This window comes from Denticeps clupeoides, chromosome 8, assembly GCF_900700375.1.
Source record: "Denticeps clupeoides chromosome 8, fDenClu1.1, whole genome shotgun sequence".
Lineage (NCBI taxonomy): Eukaryota > Metazoa > Chordata > Actinopteri > Clupeiformes > Denticipitidae > Denticeps > Denticeps clupeoides.
Window position 1 is genome coordinate 14829769 of NC_041714.1, and position 19564 is coordinate 14849332.

At 44.1% G+C, this 19564-nt stretch overlaps 1 protein-coding gene across 1 annotated transcript in view; it reads right to left on the minus strand.

Moving 5' to 3' along the window:
• Nucleotides 1-7311: 7311 nt before the first annotated feature.
• The window catches only part of adgra1b (adhesion G protein-coupled receptor A1b), a 120086-nt gene continuing 107833 nt past the window's right edge, over nt 7312-19564 (minus strand). The window contains exons 17-19 of the mRNA XM_028989980.1: nt 18129-18277; nt 12650-12745; nt 7312-11500 (exon numbers count right to left, since the gene is read on the minus strand). Of these exons, the coding sequence (XP_028845813.1) occupies nt 9943-11500; nt 12650-12745; nt 18129-18277 (1803 nt within the window). The 3' untranslated portion in view covers nt 7312-9942. The remainder of the gene's footprint in view (nt 11501-12649; nt 12746-18128; nt 18278-19564) is intronic.

Sequence of the window (19564 nt, forward strand, 5' to 3'; positions counted from 1 at the left end):
TATCCTACTGGACCTTTCAGCAGCATTTGACGCATGACCTTCTTGACCATCCTTTGGTCAGATGACTCAGATGTCAGCCAGCTCGTCTCCTGTTATCCACCATGAGATGTACATGTGTCCACCAAGATCTCTGCTTGACTGTCTGACATCTCATCCTGGATTCCAGTTCATCATCTGAAACTGAAACCAGGTAAAAAAAACTGAACTGCTACTCATTCCTGCTAACTCCTCCCCACAGCAGAATTTAAACATCTCCATGGACAATTCTCCAATCTGGCCTTCTGTCAAGCAAAGGTCTACAGATGGAGAACAACATTTTATCACTCGCCAGAGAACAATATGAGGGTTTCTTTCTCAACACACATTGTGTCATTGCTGCATGCAACCTTGGCATAGTTCCCTCTCCTACTTGTCTCACATTTCCAATCTCTTTCGATTATGTTCTCTATTCAACATTAGAAGAATTCGTCCATTTTTATTAACACAGGCTACCCAGATACTTGTCCAATCTCTGGTCATCTCAAACCTGGACTACTGTAACTCACTTCTGGCCGGTCTGCCTCTTAGCTCTACTCAACCTCTTCAGATGATACACAACACTGCAGCACAACTGGTTTTCCACCTTCCCAAATTCTCCCATGTCATTGCTTCATTCCCTCCTCCAGCTTCCTGTTTCGCATCAGATTCGAATCAGATCTGATCGTCAGATACATCAGATCTCTCATCACTCTTCGCTCTGCACCTCGATTCTTCAGGTCCTCCTGCATGGCTTGACTGGTACCACCATCAAGGAAATAAAAGCATTCAATAGAAAGCATTCATCTAGACTCTTTTTTAGTTTTGGCTCCACTAGATGCTACAACAGCTGAGTCACTTAAGATGCAAGTACTAAAAACCTTCCTTTTTAGGAAATACTTAATTAAAAATGTATATTTAGTAGTGGTGGGCCGTTATCGGCGTTAACGTGCTGCGTTAACGAGAGACTCTTAACGGCGAAAAAATATCGCCGTTAATCTGTTTACAAAGTTGGGTTGGGAGCTGAGTCTATACTACGCAAGCTATTGTGCTGGAGTTAAATGGTTACACTAGATTTATAAGTATATTTCTTCTTTCTTGTGTCTTTTATTTTCTTATTTCCTAAAGACTTTTATTTTGTTTTTGAGACCCGGTTTAGTTCTCTTGGACACATGGCGTGAGCTGTGAGAGGTGCGTGGGGTTTGTGTGCAAAAAGTTATTTCTTTCATTTTAATTTATGTACATATTAGGAATATTTTACATGTGTGTTATTTTGTGAATATTTTTTTTATGTTCTTTTAATACTGTATATTGTAGAGAGAGGTGCAGAAAGACGCGATGTGTGACGCGACCTTGCTTGTTGTACAGAATACACTTTGCACAGAAAATCTCTTGGGTGTCAGCTCATCATTTGCGTTCAAGAAACGAAATTAAAAAGTTACACAGCACAGAAGAAGAACCGCTACACTTTCACCTTGATATTTTAGCGCGTATGTATACCTACCCGAATTGCACTGTAGGGGGCGAGAACGAGTCTTCGAACTGTGAAATTACCACATCAAACGTGACGTGGTAACATGGATGCAGCTATTTAACTGAATAAACAGAAGTACATCTTATTGAACATAATTTATTTTCATCACCAATTATCATAGTAGAACAGCTTTCTCAAGCAGTTTGTGATGCATTTTGGAAACAGATGAGCCCCTGGTCTAATGCGCCACCTCTCTCTCTCTCTCTCTCTCTCTCTCTCTCTCTCTCTCTCTCTCTCTCTCTCTCTCTCTCTCTCTCTCTATATATATATATATATATATATATATATATATATATAGACACACACACACACACACACGCACATCTGCAAAATGCTAAAACAGAAAAGACCTATATGCTTTATGGAAAGGGGGCAAAATATTCTACCCAAATCAGCCTTTTATTGTAATAGACAGTACAATATGTCCTCTTGATTTAACTCATCACCCTTGGTGAGCAGTGGGCAGCCATGACAGGTGGCTGGGGAGCAGTGTGTGGGGACGGTGCTTTCCTCAGTGGATCTTCAGTGGCGCCTTTGGCGAATTCGGACTGGAAACCTTTCGCTTTCTTACCTGCTAGGCCAACCACTGCCCCGTGTATATGCCACCTCTATGTGATTAAAGGTTCTGAAAGGAGACCCCTTCAGAGGGTGAAAAATATTTTTTTCTCCCTAATTTAGAATCAGGCTCCTATGTATTTTTATATATGTCATGAATATCAAGAGTTGCTAAGAGCTTGAATCTTAATGAAATGAAAGAAATCCAATTTTGCTCACTTCTCTGCGTTTAAATCATATTTGTGCTCAAGGTCTATACATTCAGTCTCAAGTATATCAGATTTTATGCGTGTGAAGCAGGCTGTCCATTAAGCCAATTAATATATTAATTTTCCTTTACATGTCTCTATGTTGCAGATCATCTCATTTACAAATGCTCATTAAAACATTGTACCATTTTAACAGAAGTACATTAGTGCAGGCGACATGATCCTATGCAAGAGAAAGTGAAGAAAAAATGAGTTCCACTCAGTGGCTGAGGTATCGTTCAATGACAAATGAAATCTCATTCCGAAAGGGAATTGACTGGAATGTTATCTCATTCCAAAGAGAATTATGGGAACAGACTTTGCTTCCTTTGCTCTTCCGATCTACACAAGCACCTATTTCTTTTGTTATTTCATTTTTTTTCTGCTGCTATTATCTTCTACTGTGTCCAGGACACTTTCCTCCAGGACAATGAAAATTTCCCATTTGTGGGACTACTAAATTATTATCTCATTTTATCTTACACCCAGTGATAATGTTAAATATTATTTGTATATTTACTGCATCTTCTACATTTTACATTCATATTGACAAGATTCCCTTTGTATTTTGATCTAGGACCAGTTTCCCGACGTGGTCCTGTTATAGAACATGTCATAAAAGTGCCAGCAGGGGACAGCATTTGTCTACTCAAGACATCAAATGTGCAACGTGCAAACCTGACAGTCCGTTAAAATTTTAACAGCCATTATTTATGGCTGAACACATCCGAGTGGATGCAATTCAATAAGTAAGAAACATATGCCAAAAAACAATGTTTTGGCGTAATTCTCCCAAGTGTGCATTTTAAGAAGATGTCTGAATCTTCCATGAACAGCTGGTTGGGTCACTAAGGTCTCCATTACAATTTTCAGAATAAGTCTTATAACGCAGACTAAACAAAATCCCAACACATTTGAACTCTTCAAACTTTTCAGATGATAGAGACCGAAGGAGAGAACAAGAGTGAGATAATTGCAGTTATTTTCTCCAATAATAGCATATGAGATGAGAGTCAAGAGAACCACTGTCAAGGGTGGCTCTTGGTGCCACTTAAAGATGGACCGTGGACCTAGTGCTGTTAATTAATGCCTGGTCTCCAAGCACAATTCATCTTTTTACACATAGGAATAAATCAATGATCGCTCCTCTGCCCCGACAGCTTTTTTTGATTTTCGCACTGAACCCAGAAGTCTGTGTACCACCTACTCCACTTGGAGAACGTGCCTCTGAGAGAGCATAATTTATTTAAACCTGACAGATTCTTGTGCATAAATCAATGTCCTTAACTATGGAAGAGAAAAGGATGCATTCTCTCCTGTATGTGTTTTCTAACAGGAAAATAAGGCAAATTATTTAAAGTATGGAATATGGCTGGAAAAAGGGAATGTAAAAACAGATAAAATATTCCCATTATTTTTAATGACTATTCCCACGAGTGTTGGAGAACTCAGCTTCCACTGAACGCTGCCTTTTCTTTGGGTTCAGATATGTAGAAAATAAATAACTTTCTATTTCTCTCTGTTTCTCATCGCTCCGTCCATCTGTTCAGTTCCATCAAGCGCTCTACTTATTCCTACCATGTTGTCTTCTGCCTCGATCATGGAGGCCCTGCATTTCAGGCAAGGACAGATTTTTTTACGGACAGTCTGTGGCTCTCCAGTCCATCATGTGCTGCTGCTGCTTGATCTGCGTTAACTGTCATTCCTCGTATGTGGTCGTACTTTTCTCGCAGAGCGAGAAGCAAAATAGTGTTTTCCGCCATCAGATCTTTGGAATTTTCGAATTTTGAAATATATGTGTTAATGGTGGTATACGTTTTTGAAACAGCTGCACGTTTGCACATCGCTCTGGAACTGAACGGAATGAATTAACCTGCCAGCAGATTTGGTGACAGCAGGCGTGGTTTTGCGGCAGTTAAGAAGGCCCTCTGCAACGTTGACGTCCAATGAACATTCATCATAATTGAAACAGCATGTGTGCAGATGCCAGAAAAAAATAAATAAAATGTAATTGTCTCATAAACATCACATCTGTCTGGAATGTAATAAAGCAGCTGCCGGAGGACCCCCTCCTCACAGGGGGTTTTGCCCCTGACATCCCGCATCTCCCCTGCATGACAATCGTGCCCGTGGCGCACAGAGAGCGACGCTAACAGACCCCTCCCCTACCTGATCTGGGAACAGCCTGAAAGGCACCAGTGGCCCAGCAAGACAGCACTCATTTTCCTACTTTTTCCAAAGGCCAGACTGTAAACTTTACATACCTAATTACACAAAGTACACATGAAAAACAGAACTGTAATTTAATTTCAAAACACACAGTGCAGGCCAAAAGTTTGGACACACCTTCTCATTTAATGTGTTTTCTTTATTTTCATGACCATTTTCGTTGGTAGATTCTCACTGAAGGCATCAAAACTATGAATGAACACATGTGGAGTTATGTACTTAACAAAAAAAGGTGAAATAAGTGAAAACATGTTTTATATTCTAGTTTCTTTGCTCTGATTACTGCTTTGAACACTCTTGGCATTCTCTCGATGAGCTTCAAGAGGTCATCACCTGAAATTCTTTTCCAACAGTCTTGAAGGAGTTGGACAGAAACAGAACTTAAAATATTTTTTTTATAAACCATGTTTTAAAAGGGAAAGGGAAGATCGACAGCTCTCACTCACTCTACTTCCTCATTCTGGATGATTTACACCAATTGCTTGCATAACCAGTGACTTTGTGTTCAGCGTATTTCCTTGGAACTTTACTGCCATCTACATGACTGTACAGACAAGGATGAAATGTTGTGTTTCAGTAAAAGTACATTTAAAGCGGTGGATCCACCCTGTGACATGGAGTCCATTCTGTTTATTTTGTGCAACTCAAATGAAAAAAAGAAAAGTGAAAAATAAAACATTCATCTTGTTTAAGCGTAATGCCTATTTATCTTTCTGTGAATTTCTTTATACAGATGTTTGTAATAAAGTGCATTATCCATTGCATTTCAGATTTGTACTCCTACAAATGACAACGTGCCGGCCAGATTTTTAATCATATATATATATATTTTTTTTTATTTTAACCTTGATTTTCTTGAAACATTATAACGAGGAATAAGAATAATCTGGACGGGAGCTGGAAATGTAAAGGAGGTAATTTATAGCCGAGCTGAGGCCAATTCTAATCACAACACAGCTGCCCTCCTCCCCATTTATCATTCAGCAGCTTTCAAGGGTATTAACCCAAGTCTGAAGGTTGTTCACACAGAGGATTCCGCATGAGGAACATCTGGTGGAGTGAAGAGGATAACGGCACTTTGTGTTTAATGCCTCTTTCGCTAATAACTGTTGCGGTACGCGTACTGCTTTCACATTAACAGGCCACCACTGACAGCTAACTCCCGTTTCAGAACGCGGCCGTTCACGTGTCCTCTAAAGCTGAACCAATACAAATGAGGCTAATAAATAACGAGTCCGTTCAAATTCATACAGGCAGTGCCATTATATTATAAGGTAGCACTGTATAGAATGTTCTCTAAAGTGGCCACACGTCACCAGCCCCCACTACATTTGCGAAGTGTAATTCACTTTTACAACACTACTAGTGCCGAGAAAAATGATGCGAAAGCTCCCATGTATGTTCTAAGGTGAAACACTTTATGTGCAGGATGATGTGTCCCGTACCAGAAAGGGAATTACAAAAAATGGACAACATGTTGTAAGTCAGAATTGAGAATACTCACATTTTTGTTGGAATTTCTGCAGCCGTAGAAACGTTATCATTATATTTTTTAAGATTATATATTCACTGCACTCATATTTGTCTCATTAAAAATCCATCCCCTGAGTGAGCAGTGGGCAGCCATGACAGGTGCCCAGGGAGCAGTGTGTGGGGACGGTATTTTGCTCAGTGGCACCTTGGAAGATTGGAATTTGAACCTTCTGATTACAGGCCTGCTTCCTTACCCGATAGGCCACCACTGTCCCACATGGAAAGTATAATCAAAATATTCAGACCGTAATAATGAATAAAAACAGTTGGGATCACAGGGTTCTGATTTCCATTATTTAAGGCTTCATTTAAGAGCATGAACTTGTATTTTATTGTACATCCATAATCACTGAATCTTACTCTCGGTTGCAGCTGCCAAAGCCACCATTCTGAGAGGGTGGTAGTGGCCAAGTGGGTAACACACTTACCTATGAACCAGAAGACCCAGGTTCAAATCCCGCTTACTACCATTCTCTCGCTGTGCAAGACACTTAAGCCTAAGTTGCTCCAGGGGGACTGTCCCTTTAACTACTGATTATAAGTCGCTCTGGATAAGAGCGTATGATAAATGCCATAAATGAGACACTGGGCACAGGGCGGGTCCACAGTAATTTCCAAGAACGCCAGTAAAAAAAAAATAAAAAAATGCACTTCCAGTTCAGGCTACCGGAGGTGGCACAGTCAGTGGGGAAAAACACTATGTCACGGTCAATTTGACTGTGGCATGAGACTGGAGCACTGGAACAGAAGCCAGTCTCCTTGTTGGTCTGACCTCCAGTTTAAGAATACAAGGAAAATTTTAAACACACACACACACACAAATGGGTTCAAACATGGGTCCACTATGCCCGGCTCTGTGACATCTCCATGACTGCAGTTAAAAATAAGCCACTGGAATAATCAGTGGGGTGAGGACGGGTCTGTGGTTATGTGTGCGCGTGTGTGTGTGTGTGTGTGTGTGTGTGAGAGAGAGACACGCTGCAGCTGCATATTAAATGCATCTTGGCATTCCATGGATCTGTCAGGTCTTGTGTGATTTGTGATCTTTTTAAGGCATGCTTACATACACACACACACACACACACACACAGTCAGTCCACTAGAGAGCCTCGCAACATCTTAATCTCTGCTGTTGCAAAACACACACATAAACACACAATACAGTGCACACAGCGAACACACACACCAGAGTCTGTGTTTTGTCGATGGTGAAAAAATACATTTATTGGAATCCATGGTGATGTAGAAAATGAGAAATGGCTTTGGGTTCGGTTACAGCGCCGCCGGTGTGCGCGTACTGACGTACGACATTGTGACACAAACGGCACGGAACAGTGAGACCCCCCTCCAAAGCCGCAGGGGTCAGAACTGCTTCCGGGGGCCAGGCCCCTATTCCAGCCTGCCGTATGGAACATTGCACAAGGTGGTGCTCCACGTTCACACCCTAAAGCCCACAAAGTGCTGAGGGATGGTTGGGGGGGTTCACGAAGAGTCTTCACGAGGTCCTGGAATACTCCATGTTAATCCATCAGGTTCTGCTCCAATTTTAGGCTCCTGTTTGGTAGGTTCCACGAGTTGAAAGTGGCAACATCCGATTCCAATAAACACAAACATGATGTTGGTGAGGAGCTAGGGACCCTTTCGCTTTGACCCACAGTAACCCCACCGTGGTTGCACACGGCAAACTGAAACACGTCCAGAAACCAACTCAGAAAAAAAAGGAAAAAGAGCCCCGTGTGTGAACATCATATTCCAACAATATTCTGTGACATTCCTGTGGGCGCTGGCACACAGTGAACTGCAGGTTGAGGACGCATGGACAGATGCATGACAAACAAAGATAAACAGCATGTCTCAAAACTCAGATACTGAGCATTTAGAATATAAGGGGTCCCCATTTTTCCCTTTTAAAAAATCTCACTATACACTCACGTTCTCTTAAATTACTCTTTTAGCAAAATAAAATCATTAGAACCCATTCTGTACAAGTGCTTGACAGTTCGTCGCAGCTTTGTGAAATGTACACAACACAACGGGACGACTGACATCTCATTTCCAATTCACGGACATCTGTTGTGAGAGGTTTCTGAATGTGGTGGGAAAGAACTTTGACACCTTAAGGAGCATGTGATCACGCCTGTCTAAAAGCATCAGGTTTGTGACAGTTGCTACAACGCGGGTTGAGATGCTGCCATTTGCATACTGCAGAGAAACAAAATAAAATAAAATAAACTGTGTCTCGATGTCTTTGCAACACAGAACTCCGCATCATATTCAAGATAGTCCTCTGCCCCCTCAGTCATGTGTTTTCCTTTCTTTATCAGTTTTGTGTGAGTCCCATTCGTATGTTCTTCCTTATTAGCATGCTCACATTGCCCCTGCTTTTGGGGAATCAATTTAGCTTCTACTGTAGCCAAGTAGAAACTACCAGAGATTTGAATTATACACATTTATAAAAAACACTGAGGACATCTACAATGGTCCGCACAAGATCAAACCTCATTAACTGAGGATTGCAGCAAAGCATCCTGAAATAGGATGGTGGTCCAGGCATCACTGCACAATTCAAAATCTGAATAACTTAATTTTCACCCTCTTGCAAAAAACAACAAAAAAAAACTGTGAATATTTGGAGGCCATGATGGACACAATGATGACTGCAGCCGAAAAATGTAATCTGGAGAACGTTGTGGTCTAAACATTGAGACACAGCTATAAATGTAAGGGAATCAAGGAGGTCAAAGGACACATTTCCGTTTTACCTTACTGTACATGTAAGCACACTGCTGGCACATTTCTTACTGCCACATTTAGTCCGCTAATGTTGTGTCAATCTTTTAATGGCATGCTATGCATGTTGCATCCTAACCCAGCTACAGACAGCTTCCACACAGCACGGTCTCATGTGTATTAATATCTGGAAACCCTAAAAGACATGCTTGGCCACACCATACAAGCAGACAAACAGGGAAGAGGAGGGTGTTAGCACCGAATGCGGTGTTCATCTGATCCTGCCACAAAACATGGCCTGCGTTCTGCTGACCAACACTGCAATAGAGACGGCACAAATATGATAGACACACACTTGTTGTATTTACTAAAAGGTCTATGTGACATCACTGTGCCGTTAATGGGTTTTAGGTAGTATTTTACTCATGAGTGACTGCTGTGCTACAGGACATGGTGTTGTCGTTCTAGCACCAGAGGTCAGCACAATGGAAATGCATTTGCTACACGTCTCCTGCACAACGGGACGGATAAGAGACATGATACAGCCCCACACACTCTCATTTTGGATATTTTCATAAGTTACTAAGATTTCTCTAGTTGTTATTCACAGTATATGACATATGTTGTCTAGATGACTGGAAATTGCTGGTGTGTTTGTCTTGGACAAGTACAAACATTGAGCTTTCTCTAAGTACTCAGGTTACAACATGGGGACACCGACTCCTACGCTGGCAAACTTAACGGATGCAGTCGCTACATTATTTCAGAAGAGGGTTGAAATTAGTGTGATAGTACACATGCTTTTACACACACACGCACAAACACACACACGCAAACTGTGAAGTGAAAATAACAAAGTATGAGGTAAATTGTGGCATGTGAATTTTTCCGTAAAATAAAAGTGACTCGTTATGACACAAGTAAGTGAGCTGTACAAGAACTGTAGGGAAAGCAAGCGTGAGGCGTGAGAAACAAAAAATAAAACATCATGTCAGTGTTGAGGTTGAGAGTCTACTGACTGGTAGAGTGTTGCAGGCGGTTGGGGGGGGTGTATATCCAGTATTTGGGAATAGTTTTGGGAAAGTGGAGCCCTTTGAACTACACGGTAGTTTCATTCCTCCACGGTCCGGTGCGTATGTTTCCCGTACTGTCTGAGGGGTAAAGGAAGCCCTCGTGCAGACTTCCCTTGAGAATTCCATTTTGATTGGGTGGCGTGTTCTGGGGGTAGGATTGTCTGCGCGAGTGCATCTCCAGGTGTTCGGCCACGCCCAGTTCCTCCTCACCGGAGGCGGCCATCTTGCCGCAGCCGCAGAGGAAAGCACCGGCGTCGCTGGTGGCCACATCTGCCTGGCAGAGCATAGGGAAAAGCTCAGCCTTGGTGCAGCAGATGTGACGGGGGTGGCAAAGGCCAGCATGGCAGCTGTGGTGGCCCTCGAGGTGCGGGTGAGAGTGGGTGGCCTCGTGGGTGGCCTCGTGGGTCGCAAGATGGCACAAGTGCCCGGTGTGGCACTCCAGCATGCTGTGAGGGCTCCCCGCGCGCGAGCTGTGCCCGCTGCCACTGCCGCCAACTCCTCCAACTACATCGACCCCCGAGGGGATATGGTAGGCGCAGTCCCTCTCACTTCCACCCACTGATCCGCGGTGGCGGCCAAAATGGCGGATCTTAGTCCTTCCACTCCCCTTCAGGCAGCGGTGGAGGTGGATGGCGGGCCGGCAGCCCTCTGGGTGGGCATGAAGCAGCACGTGGGCAGGAGGCTCTTCGTCATCCTCCTCCTCTTCCTCTTCCTCCAGCAGCTGCTGAGAGTGCAGAGCAGCACAACAGGGCACGGCGCCTGGCGACAGACATGGCGTGTTGGGTGGAGGTATGGCGGCCACGGCCTGAAGGTTACCCAGCTTGCAGGGCGCATGAAGATTGCTCAGCAAAGCCTTACCCGGGCAGGGTGAATCCACATGGGCACAGTGGGCATGGAGGTGATGCCCGTGGGCCAGCGTATCTCCATTGACGTTCAGCTTTGGCCGGCCATGGCGAATGTGCCCATGGGCGGAGCAGCTGCCGCTGCCGTTGTTGTTATGGCAGGCCATGGCCGAAACAGTGCTGCCGCTGCGTTGTGGCGGCCGCTGCTGCTGGCGCCCGGGGCAGCAGGAGCACCAGCAGTGCCAGACGTCATCACGCTTGGCACAGTGGTGGATGAGCACAAACAAGCCCAGTGTGACGGAGAAAGCGCCGTACAGGCAGCTGAAGATCATGTCCAGAAAGTGGCCCACGGACACCGCAAGCGCCCCAAAGGTCCACGTGGCCAGGAAGAGGAAGAGGGTGAAGGCGGCTGTGCGTAGCTGGGCTTTGAACGAATGCTCGTTGGCCAGGAGCGACGGGTTGATGAGGCCGGCACCACCAGGGCAGCAGGGGGTCCCGTGGCAGTGCCCTCCTCTTCCACCAGCAGGAGCTCCAAGCTCGGATCCCTGGTGGCAGTGGTGGGGCAGATCGGCCGAGGCGAGTCTCTGCTGTTCCTCACTCAGAGCCTTCAGCTCATACTTCCTCTCTGGATGGTGGCGCAGCTGGATGAAGGCGCACAGGAAGTAAATGCAGGTCACCAGGACGATAAAGGCCACCGGGCCATAGAAGGCACCCAGACTGGGCTCCCATGCCATCCAGCAACTGAAAGAGAAGACAAGCTAACGATTAAAACTCTGCACTCAACATACACTCACAGACCAGGCCTGGTCAGTTACTCTACGCCGAAATAACAGATCATTCATTAGCTTAACTGAGCACAGGTCAGATGTTAGAGCCTAATCAACAATCAGATTTTATGCACTTCATGCCAGAGGTTTTGTCAAAACAAAGACATTTTATGAAGCTTTTTGATGTATTTTACAAGAATAACATTTAAAATACACTGTGAAAGAGCAGCATATTGTGTGGCCTGGAACTTTCAACAATTACCTGATTAATTTTTTTTTATTATTTTAATAATAGCACAGTGATGGCACTGTGAACTCCAATGCTGTACATATCCAGTGCCTCAGTAAGATTAAACTGAGGGTAATGCAGGTTCTCTGCCAGCGATCCGAAAAATAATATAATATTATATAAGAAGAGATTCATTGCATGCATGATGCATGTGTCATAAACTGGGCTCTGTTACATGCATTACTCTTGTACATTAACATTTCCAAAATTTATCAGACACCTTTAAACAGAGCGACTGCAATCAGTAGTTACAGGGACAGTTCGCCCCTGAAGACACTCAGGGTTAAGGTACACAATGGTAATAAGTGGGGTTTGAACCAGTGACTTTGTGGTCTTCTGGTTCATAGGTAAGTGCGTAAGACTACTAACCACCCCTTAGGTGGTACTTACTGTGGTACTCTGGTGCTTATGTGTAGGCTGAGTAGCAAACCATTAGTATAGCACTACTTCACTAAAACAGTGTCCCCATTACAATTCAAAACCATATTCAGGTCATAGACTTTAAAGACAGCACATTCACACCATTCTGTATGTAGGTCATATCAAGTCGACACTGGTAGTGTCACACAAAACCAATAATGCCAAAAAAATATATAGCACACCTAACACTAACAACATCAGCATCTTAACAATGTACAGCACTTATGAAGGTCACAGGTATGACAGGTAGCAATGACATTTAATAAAACAGACACGCTGATCTAAGTTTGACAATTCACACAGCTTGCTGAAGCTAACAGCATCCCCGACATACAGAAAAAAAAGATGTCAGTAAATCCTGCACTCGACTCGCTGGAAACATGACCTTGATGCCGGCATGCTTGCAGCACTTACTATGGTGTCTGCTCTCCACTGCCGTAGTTCTCAATGTTGGTGGCTGCGGTGATTCCACAGATAATGAACGGCACCCCTCCGCTGACTAAATAAAACCTGCAGAGGGTAAGAGAGGGAAATATTTAACACACTGGCACACTGCCGAGATCTGATTTATTCAGATAATGCCCACATGAGAACAATGGGAAGGGGAGGATAAATATCTAGAGATCGGGAGTGACAGTGAGACACCGGAAAAGTGTCAGGTTTAGGGAAAATGGGAAATTCACAGAGAGAGAGAGGTTCTTATAATTCTACATATTCACAACTATATATGGAGAGAAAGAGAGTGTCATCAGACAAAGAAAATAATGATCATCATCTTCAGACAGCAAGATCATCTCTTGCACACAGCAAGAGGAAAAAACGTGTATTGAAAGACATTTAAAGAGCAAGGACAAGGAAAGTGGGCGCGCACACACACACACACACACACCATTAGTTCTGAATCACCACTCATGCACAAGTCAACCACAGTTGGAGAAACAGGACACATACACACACAAGCCTATATTAATCTTTCTCTCCGTCATCCCTACCCAGTCTCCATGACGGCAATGCAATACAGCAGTAACCATGGTGATAGAGTGATAACAATAATCGTATTTAGCAGTCATCACAACATTACATCATGCCCAGAGGATAAATATAAATTCTTGGGGAGAATTATAACAAAGCATTACTTTAAATTGGAGATTAGAGAAGAGAATGAGGATCACTGAGGGTTCAAAATTAGAACAGTCGGATTTTCTTACGCGTGTGACAGTAATACTCTACTACTACTCAGTACAGTACAGGAGAGTAATTTAAATAGCAGTTCAAAGGCTAGAGAGAGAAATTTGTGTTGCACGGTATGTCTGAATGGATGACACCCAATTACTGACTCCTCCCACCAACGTGTGACTGAGTGTTCCATGTTAGAGGTGGAATTGTAGACGTTGGACCAGGTTTGGTATACAGCTTTGAGTTTGAGATTGTGTTCAGATTTGCTGCTCCTCTGCACTGTACATTGGTTAAATGCAGTCATGTGATGTAGAGAATGTATGAAAAACATGTAAATAACACTCATCACATTACAATAAATATTATTTGGTATTAAAAGAATAATTGTCGTGAACAACCACTGCATTTGTGTGATTTTACTGCTTTTTACTGCTCAAAGCAAGACTACTCCTCGGATCTAAAAGCGTGGAGTCCGCCCCTGTTGATTTGTCTCCTGCCTTTTCAAATGCAGCCCAAAGAACATGGCAGTGCACTCACCATAGGCTTTTAAACAGCAGCGCAGCCACAACAAATCAGCTGATATAAATAGGTGGCCAATTCACCCGGAGCAAAAGGCCAAATCTCCTCCTACGGCGATCCGGCTCGGCCTCGCTTTCATTCACTGTGCGTCTCTCCAAGAGATATTTAAAATGCTGACTGTGCGCTGACACTGGTCCAAAGGTCCAGTGAACTAAACGTGCTTTATTTATGTGTGCTCCTACCACACCACTTCAAGGGAGGTGGGGGGACATGTTTTGAACAACAGGAAGTAAGAGGCTCGGGGCTGAATCAAGGGCATGGAACAGGGGTGCGTGACACACAGGGTGGGTACAAAGACAATTACAGGCCTTTCAGACACCGGCAAAGGCAGGCGGTAAAAAGGTCACCAACATAAAGAGACGGTTTAACAAGCCGAGCCCAACACGCTGCTGTCAGGTGAAAGAGGATTGGGCGGTGGGCGGTGATAGGAGGGTGGTGTGGTTTAAGAGGCATCGGCAGCTGTGGCAGTAGAGGTTCCATCTGCTGGCACTGAGTATGAGAGGTTAAATTGTTGGGAAGCCTCCTGTAGAGGTAACACTTTGTATGAGCACGTCGTTCATAATCAACAGACATATTGATAATATCTTGTAAATTAAGCCTAAATCATAATTAGGCCTCTGAAAATGGGTGGTAGTAGCCTAGTGGGTAACACACTTGCCTATGAACCAGAAGAACCAGGTTCAAATCCCACTTACTGCCATTGTGTCCCTGAGCAAGACACTTAACCCGGAGTTGCTCCAGGTGGGACTGTCCCTGTAACTACTGATTGTAAGTCGCTCTGGATAAGGGCGTCAGATAAATGCTATAAATGTAAATGTAAAATTAAAGCATATTCAGTTTGACCAATGCATGTTTATAGCTCATGACAACATAGCCACTTTGGACTGGAATGAGTCTCTTTCCAACTTGATTAGTTTAAAATATTATAGACAGTCACAATGTATTCTTTGCAAAGTGTGCAAGAACCAAGAAAGTTTTCATTAAAGTCAATATTGTACATGCAGGATGTTCAAAATAGGGCCCTATAAGTTAATAGCAGCCAAGAGTTCCAAGGATTTTTAGGGTAAAGAGCTAATTAAACCGACAATTTGTTCCACTGGCTCACAGACATGACGGTGTGTGGTTTCACTTTATGGTTTATACCCAACAGTAAGAATCCTCCCGGGGAACTAGGAGATGCTTCTCAAGCAGCCCTTGCACTGTACCGCCGAGGGAATACATCAAGACTTCTGAAAGATTTTATTACTATTCAGGTCTTGTGAGAGAACTGACATGCTGGATTTTGGCTTGACGTGTCTCTTTCTCTCAGGCATTAGGTCTCCGCTGCTGAGATGTCTGCAGAGGTTGTGGCGTGTTTACTGACTGCTAATTCACCTGCAGTGTAATTCGCACTCGCTCTTTTCACAGCGGGGTGTTAACATCAGGATTTGGGGCATTATGCTAAACAGGGATATGGGGGGGGTGACAAAATGACACACTCATTTAACAGGTTTAAGAAGATTCAGATGTTTCTCCAGGGCACCATATGTATTTGTCATTGTGCCTCAGCCACCCCGGCAACAAAGATGCACAGACAAGCTAAAGGTGCGGTCGTAATGGCACGCGGTGCCACGGCACTTTCCATTAGCAATCATCCATTGAAGACAGCGGCTGAGGTTGAGCGATACGCCTCGGTCACATTTTGGAAAAGAGCCCATGCAGCAGCTTCCCGTCCAGGAATAAAAGCCAACGGTAGCCTGAGCCGATCCTCTTAAATCTGCCGAGTGCAGGCCCGTGAGCGCGGCTACAGTAAATAAATAAATGCAGACAGGGCGCATTAGGCGCACAGAACGGCTAAGCCCATCACGACCGGAGGGGGGTGAAAAAAATTCCAATCCCCCTCCAAGATAAACTGGCAGAAAAAAGGTCCCCACTTTGAAATCCCTTGCCTCAGCGTCCTCGCAGGTGATAGCGGTAATTAATTTCAGAGCCAAGCCCCACCCCCCACTATCGCTCTCTCTCTCCCTCTCCTGCAGCCACGCCATTCGTATGAAACAGAGGAGGGGATGTGTAGGAGCTGTAAGGTGCAGTGGTGGAGAAAAGCCAGTACAACCTTCATCTCACACGCGCGACAGGTAAAGAAATCACAACTTAAACGGCGGGGTGTGAAACCACACAGGGCTTTATCTTCTTGCTGCTAAATAAGACCCGGCTTAGAAATTCAAGGACGGAAAGTACTGTATCTGTTGCTGGCGTGTTATTATTTCTGACTAGAAAAAAATGAAAAGGTTTTTATAAGCAATGTTTCGAAAGGGGATGACCCTGTAGGCATGATAGACAGCTCTCAAACACCCTACTTCCTCATTCTGGACCCCCTCCTGTCAATATTTCACACCCCCAGGTGTAGTGCAATGGACATAAATGCAATCCCTGTTATGGGCAAAGAATGTAAAACTCTAGAACCCACCTGGCATGTGGGTGTGGTTTCCATGAGGTTGACCCTTAACCCTTAATTGTTCATAAACAGTTTTCATGATGTGAAAATGTATATGGGTATAGATGCATAACAATAGATATGCATGACTGAGGCAGTGGTGGCCTTGCGGGTAAGGAAACAGACCCATTATCCACCAAGGTGCCACTGAGGTGCCACTGACCAAAGCACCGTCCCCACACACTGCTCCCCGGGGCCTTTCATGGCTGCCCACTTGCTCACTCAGGGTGATATGTTAAATGCAGAGGACACATTTTGTTGAGTCACTGTGTGCTGTGACAATTTCTTCACTTTCAAGGAATTGGAACCAGTACTCTTAGATACTGATGGGTTAACAGACAGTTATAGGCCAGTTAAAGAAAAGGTATCCACAAACTAGCAGCATGGAGCTAAACACAGACACTTCCAATGAGTAGTATTCGAGAGAGGAATGGCATTCAGAATAAGTCCATTTCCACCACAACATCACCAGATAGTCAAACTCTTTTGACTTTTAATATGGTGAAGTGCAAGTTCCATTCAGTTTCAATTCATTAACTGTGAAAAGCGCCCGTATAAATGGGTTTGGGCAATTTTCAGCTGGTGAGCTGAATTTTCATTCATTACTGGTATGGGTCAAATTGAAAGGGAATGATGGGACTGACTTCAGCTCTGCAACCCACGGTCTGCTGGGAAGGAGAACAAAAAAAGATCATGGTGGCATTGTATTGAGGGCATGTGTCCACACTTTCTTAAGACAGCATAAGTAGGCCTCACAGCACATGCACAAGCTATGTGATCTTTTGATAATGAGGCATGTTGCTGAAACCTAATATTTATAAAACCAGTAATGCCTTCTGCTGTTGACAATGCCCAGTGGAAAAAAAAACTTATCTCTTGGACCATTAGATAACCAGAACAGGGAATTAAGGAAGACATTGAAAGAAGTTTTACTTATTAGAACTGCTAAATTGCCCAGGGGCCCTATTAACAGCCTAATGTTGATGGGCCCCATCCAGTGGTTGGCCCCTGGAATTATTGCAACCTTTCAGCCCATTAGAAATGGCCCTGGTATTATCAGCACAGTAACCCACACAGCAGACAGTGCAGCGAATGTGCATTTAACGGCAATTGTGGAGTAGACCAAGGGCGTCCGGGTTCTGAGGTTAACCTTTTGGTCGGCTGTTCAAAGGCACGGCGTCAGGAATCTTCATCAAAGGAGTCCCACGATTAGTCACCTAATTAGGGAGATAGAGTGAGCCTGGACACCCCTGCACTAAATGAAGCTTAGCTCGGGGGTGTCAAACATCCCACAAGATCGTCGCATACAGATCCTTGATTATGGCCTGGCGACACTAAGAGTAGACGTCACACACAAACTACGTATCCCACAATGCAGCGCTTTAGTTGCCCTGCCGAACGAAATCTCTAAACTACAGCTGAATCTGTACAAGAGCAGTTGTAAGGTTGTGCGGCAGCTCAAGATTCTTTTGAAGTGATGCGCGAACTCTCTGCATAGGGTGCTCAGCTCAGTTTGTCAGCAAGGTGCGCACTGCATTATGGGATCCGCAGCCCGTGCGGCACCAGCACCCCACAGCGCCGGGCCCGAATAACAGATCTACACAAAGTAACCTTGCGAGTTCACACCTGTGAATAAGCTGGACAACAGCACTGGTCTGCACTTACCTCAGCATGGGCTGTTTTTGGGCATGAGGTGGGGCGTCGCCGTCCTGAGTTTGGGGGGGCTTTTTGATGACCAGCTTGTAGATGTTTCTGGCCGTGACCCCCAGCCACAGCATGGTGGAGAGGGACGAGTAATGGAGCACTACACCCACCTGTAGGAGCCAAAAAAGGTCACAGAGATAATATATTAAAGCATGTCTGGAATATTTTAAGAATATTTTAGGTGACATGGGGAAATGCACTCAATTTTATTAGAAAAAAAAATTAAACAAAAGAACAAAGAAAAAAAAATCAGCCAAGGTGATGGGATAAATGCAGAGGACAAATTTCACTGTGTGCACTGTGTGCTGTGCTGCTGTGTATCACATGTGACAATCACTTCACTTTACACTTTACTTTGCGAATAAAAACCTGGTTCAACATTTAGGGGAAAAAAAAAAACGCATCTTGATAATCAGAGGAGAGGAGGACTACGCATGTGTGTGTGTGTGTGTGTGTGTGTGTGTGTTGCTTGCCTCATGTGTATTCAGACAGGGGTGGTTCGAATCCAACATCTCTCTCCGCAGCTCGGTTCTGTCAGGCACATTGTCAGCCACCCCATGAGACCCTTTCAGTCTGAGAGTCAGAAGGAAGCCGGCAGCGGCTAATTGAATGTGTCCTTGAGTCAGGAAGGGTACGTGCAGTTTGCAGCAGTGTGTTTTCGCCCGGCAGAAGGCTGAACACACACACAGCGAACCAGTGTGGTCCAGTTCAGGCTAAAGAGACGTTGATTTTTAAGTGGCGTCCCAAGGAAAAGGAAACTCTGATGGTTACTCCACTGGGTGTGATTCCGAGGGGCTTGTTGAGGCCGTGATGGCTGAAAGTCAATGGATGCTGTATACCGAGGTGCATTTGTCTGGACTCAAACACAGCTACAGTAGATGAGCGAGGTTCATGGACACTCTGTCTTGTCAACTTAACTTGAGCTGATAGATGTGGAAGTTCTTAAAACACTTTCTCCAGTCATTATTTCTCCTGTAAGTTGCTAGGTTTTACTGACGTTCCACTGACGCTGGTCACAATAGCACTTGTGTCACATCCTGTGCAGGTGACCTTCAATAGAAATTGTTCTTCTGTGTGTGTTTTCACTATAGGTGCGTTCAGACTGAGCAGCTATAGGAATTGGCCCGTTTGTAGGAAATTATCTTTATGGATTAAATGGCTTGTGGGGAAACCATGCAACATTTTTTTATTTTTTATTTTTGATAAAGCTGTCAACATGGACAAATTTTAAAGGTAATAAAAATGTCTAATATTTTTATTTAGATAGCTTTAGAATCAGAGATGCCTTTGCATCCCAATGCACCTTCAAAATGCGTATTTACCACAACTCTATGTGATTACGTCACTGGTAACTTCTACTGCAAGGTAAAAGCAACCATCAGGAGTCTTCTTCTTTC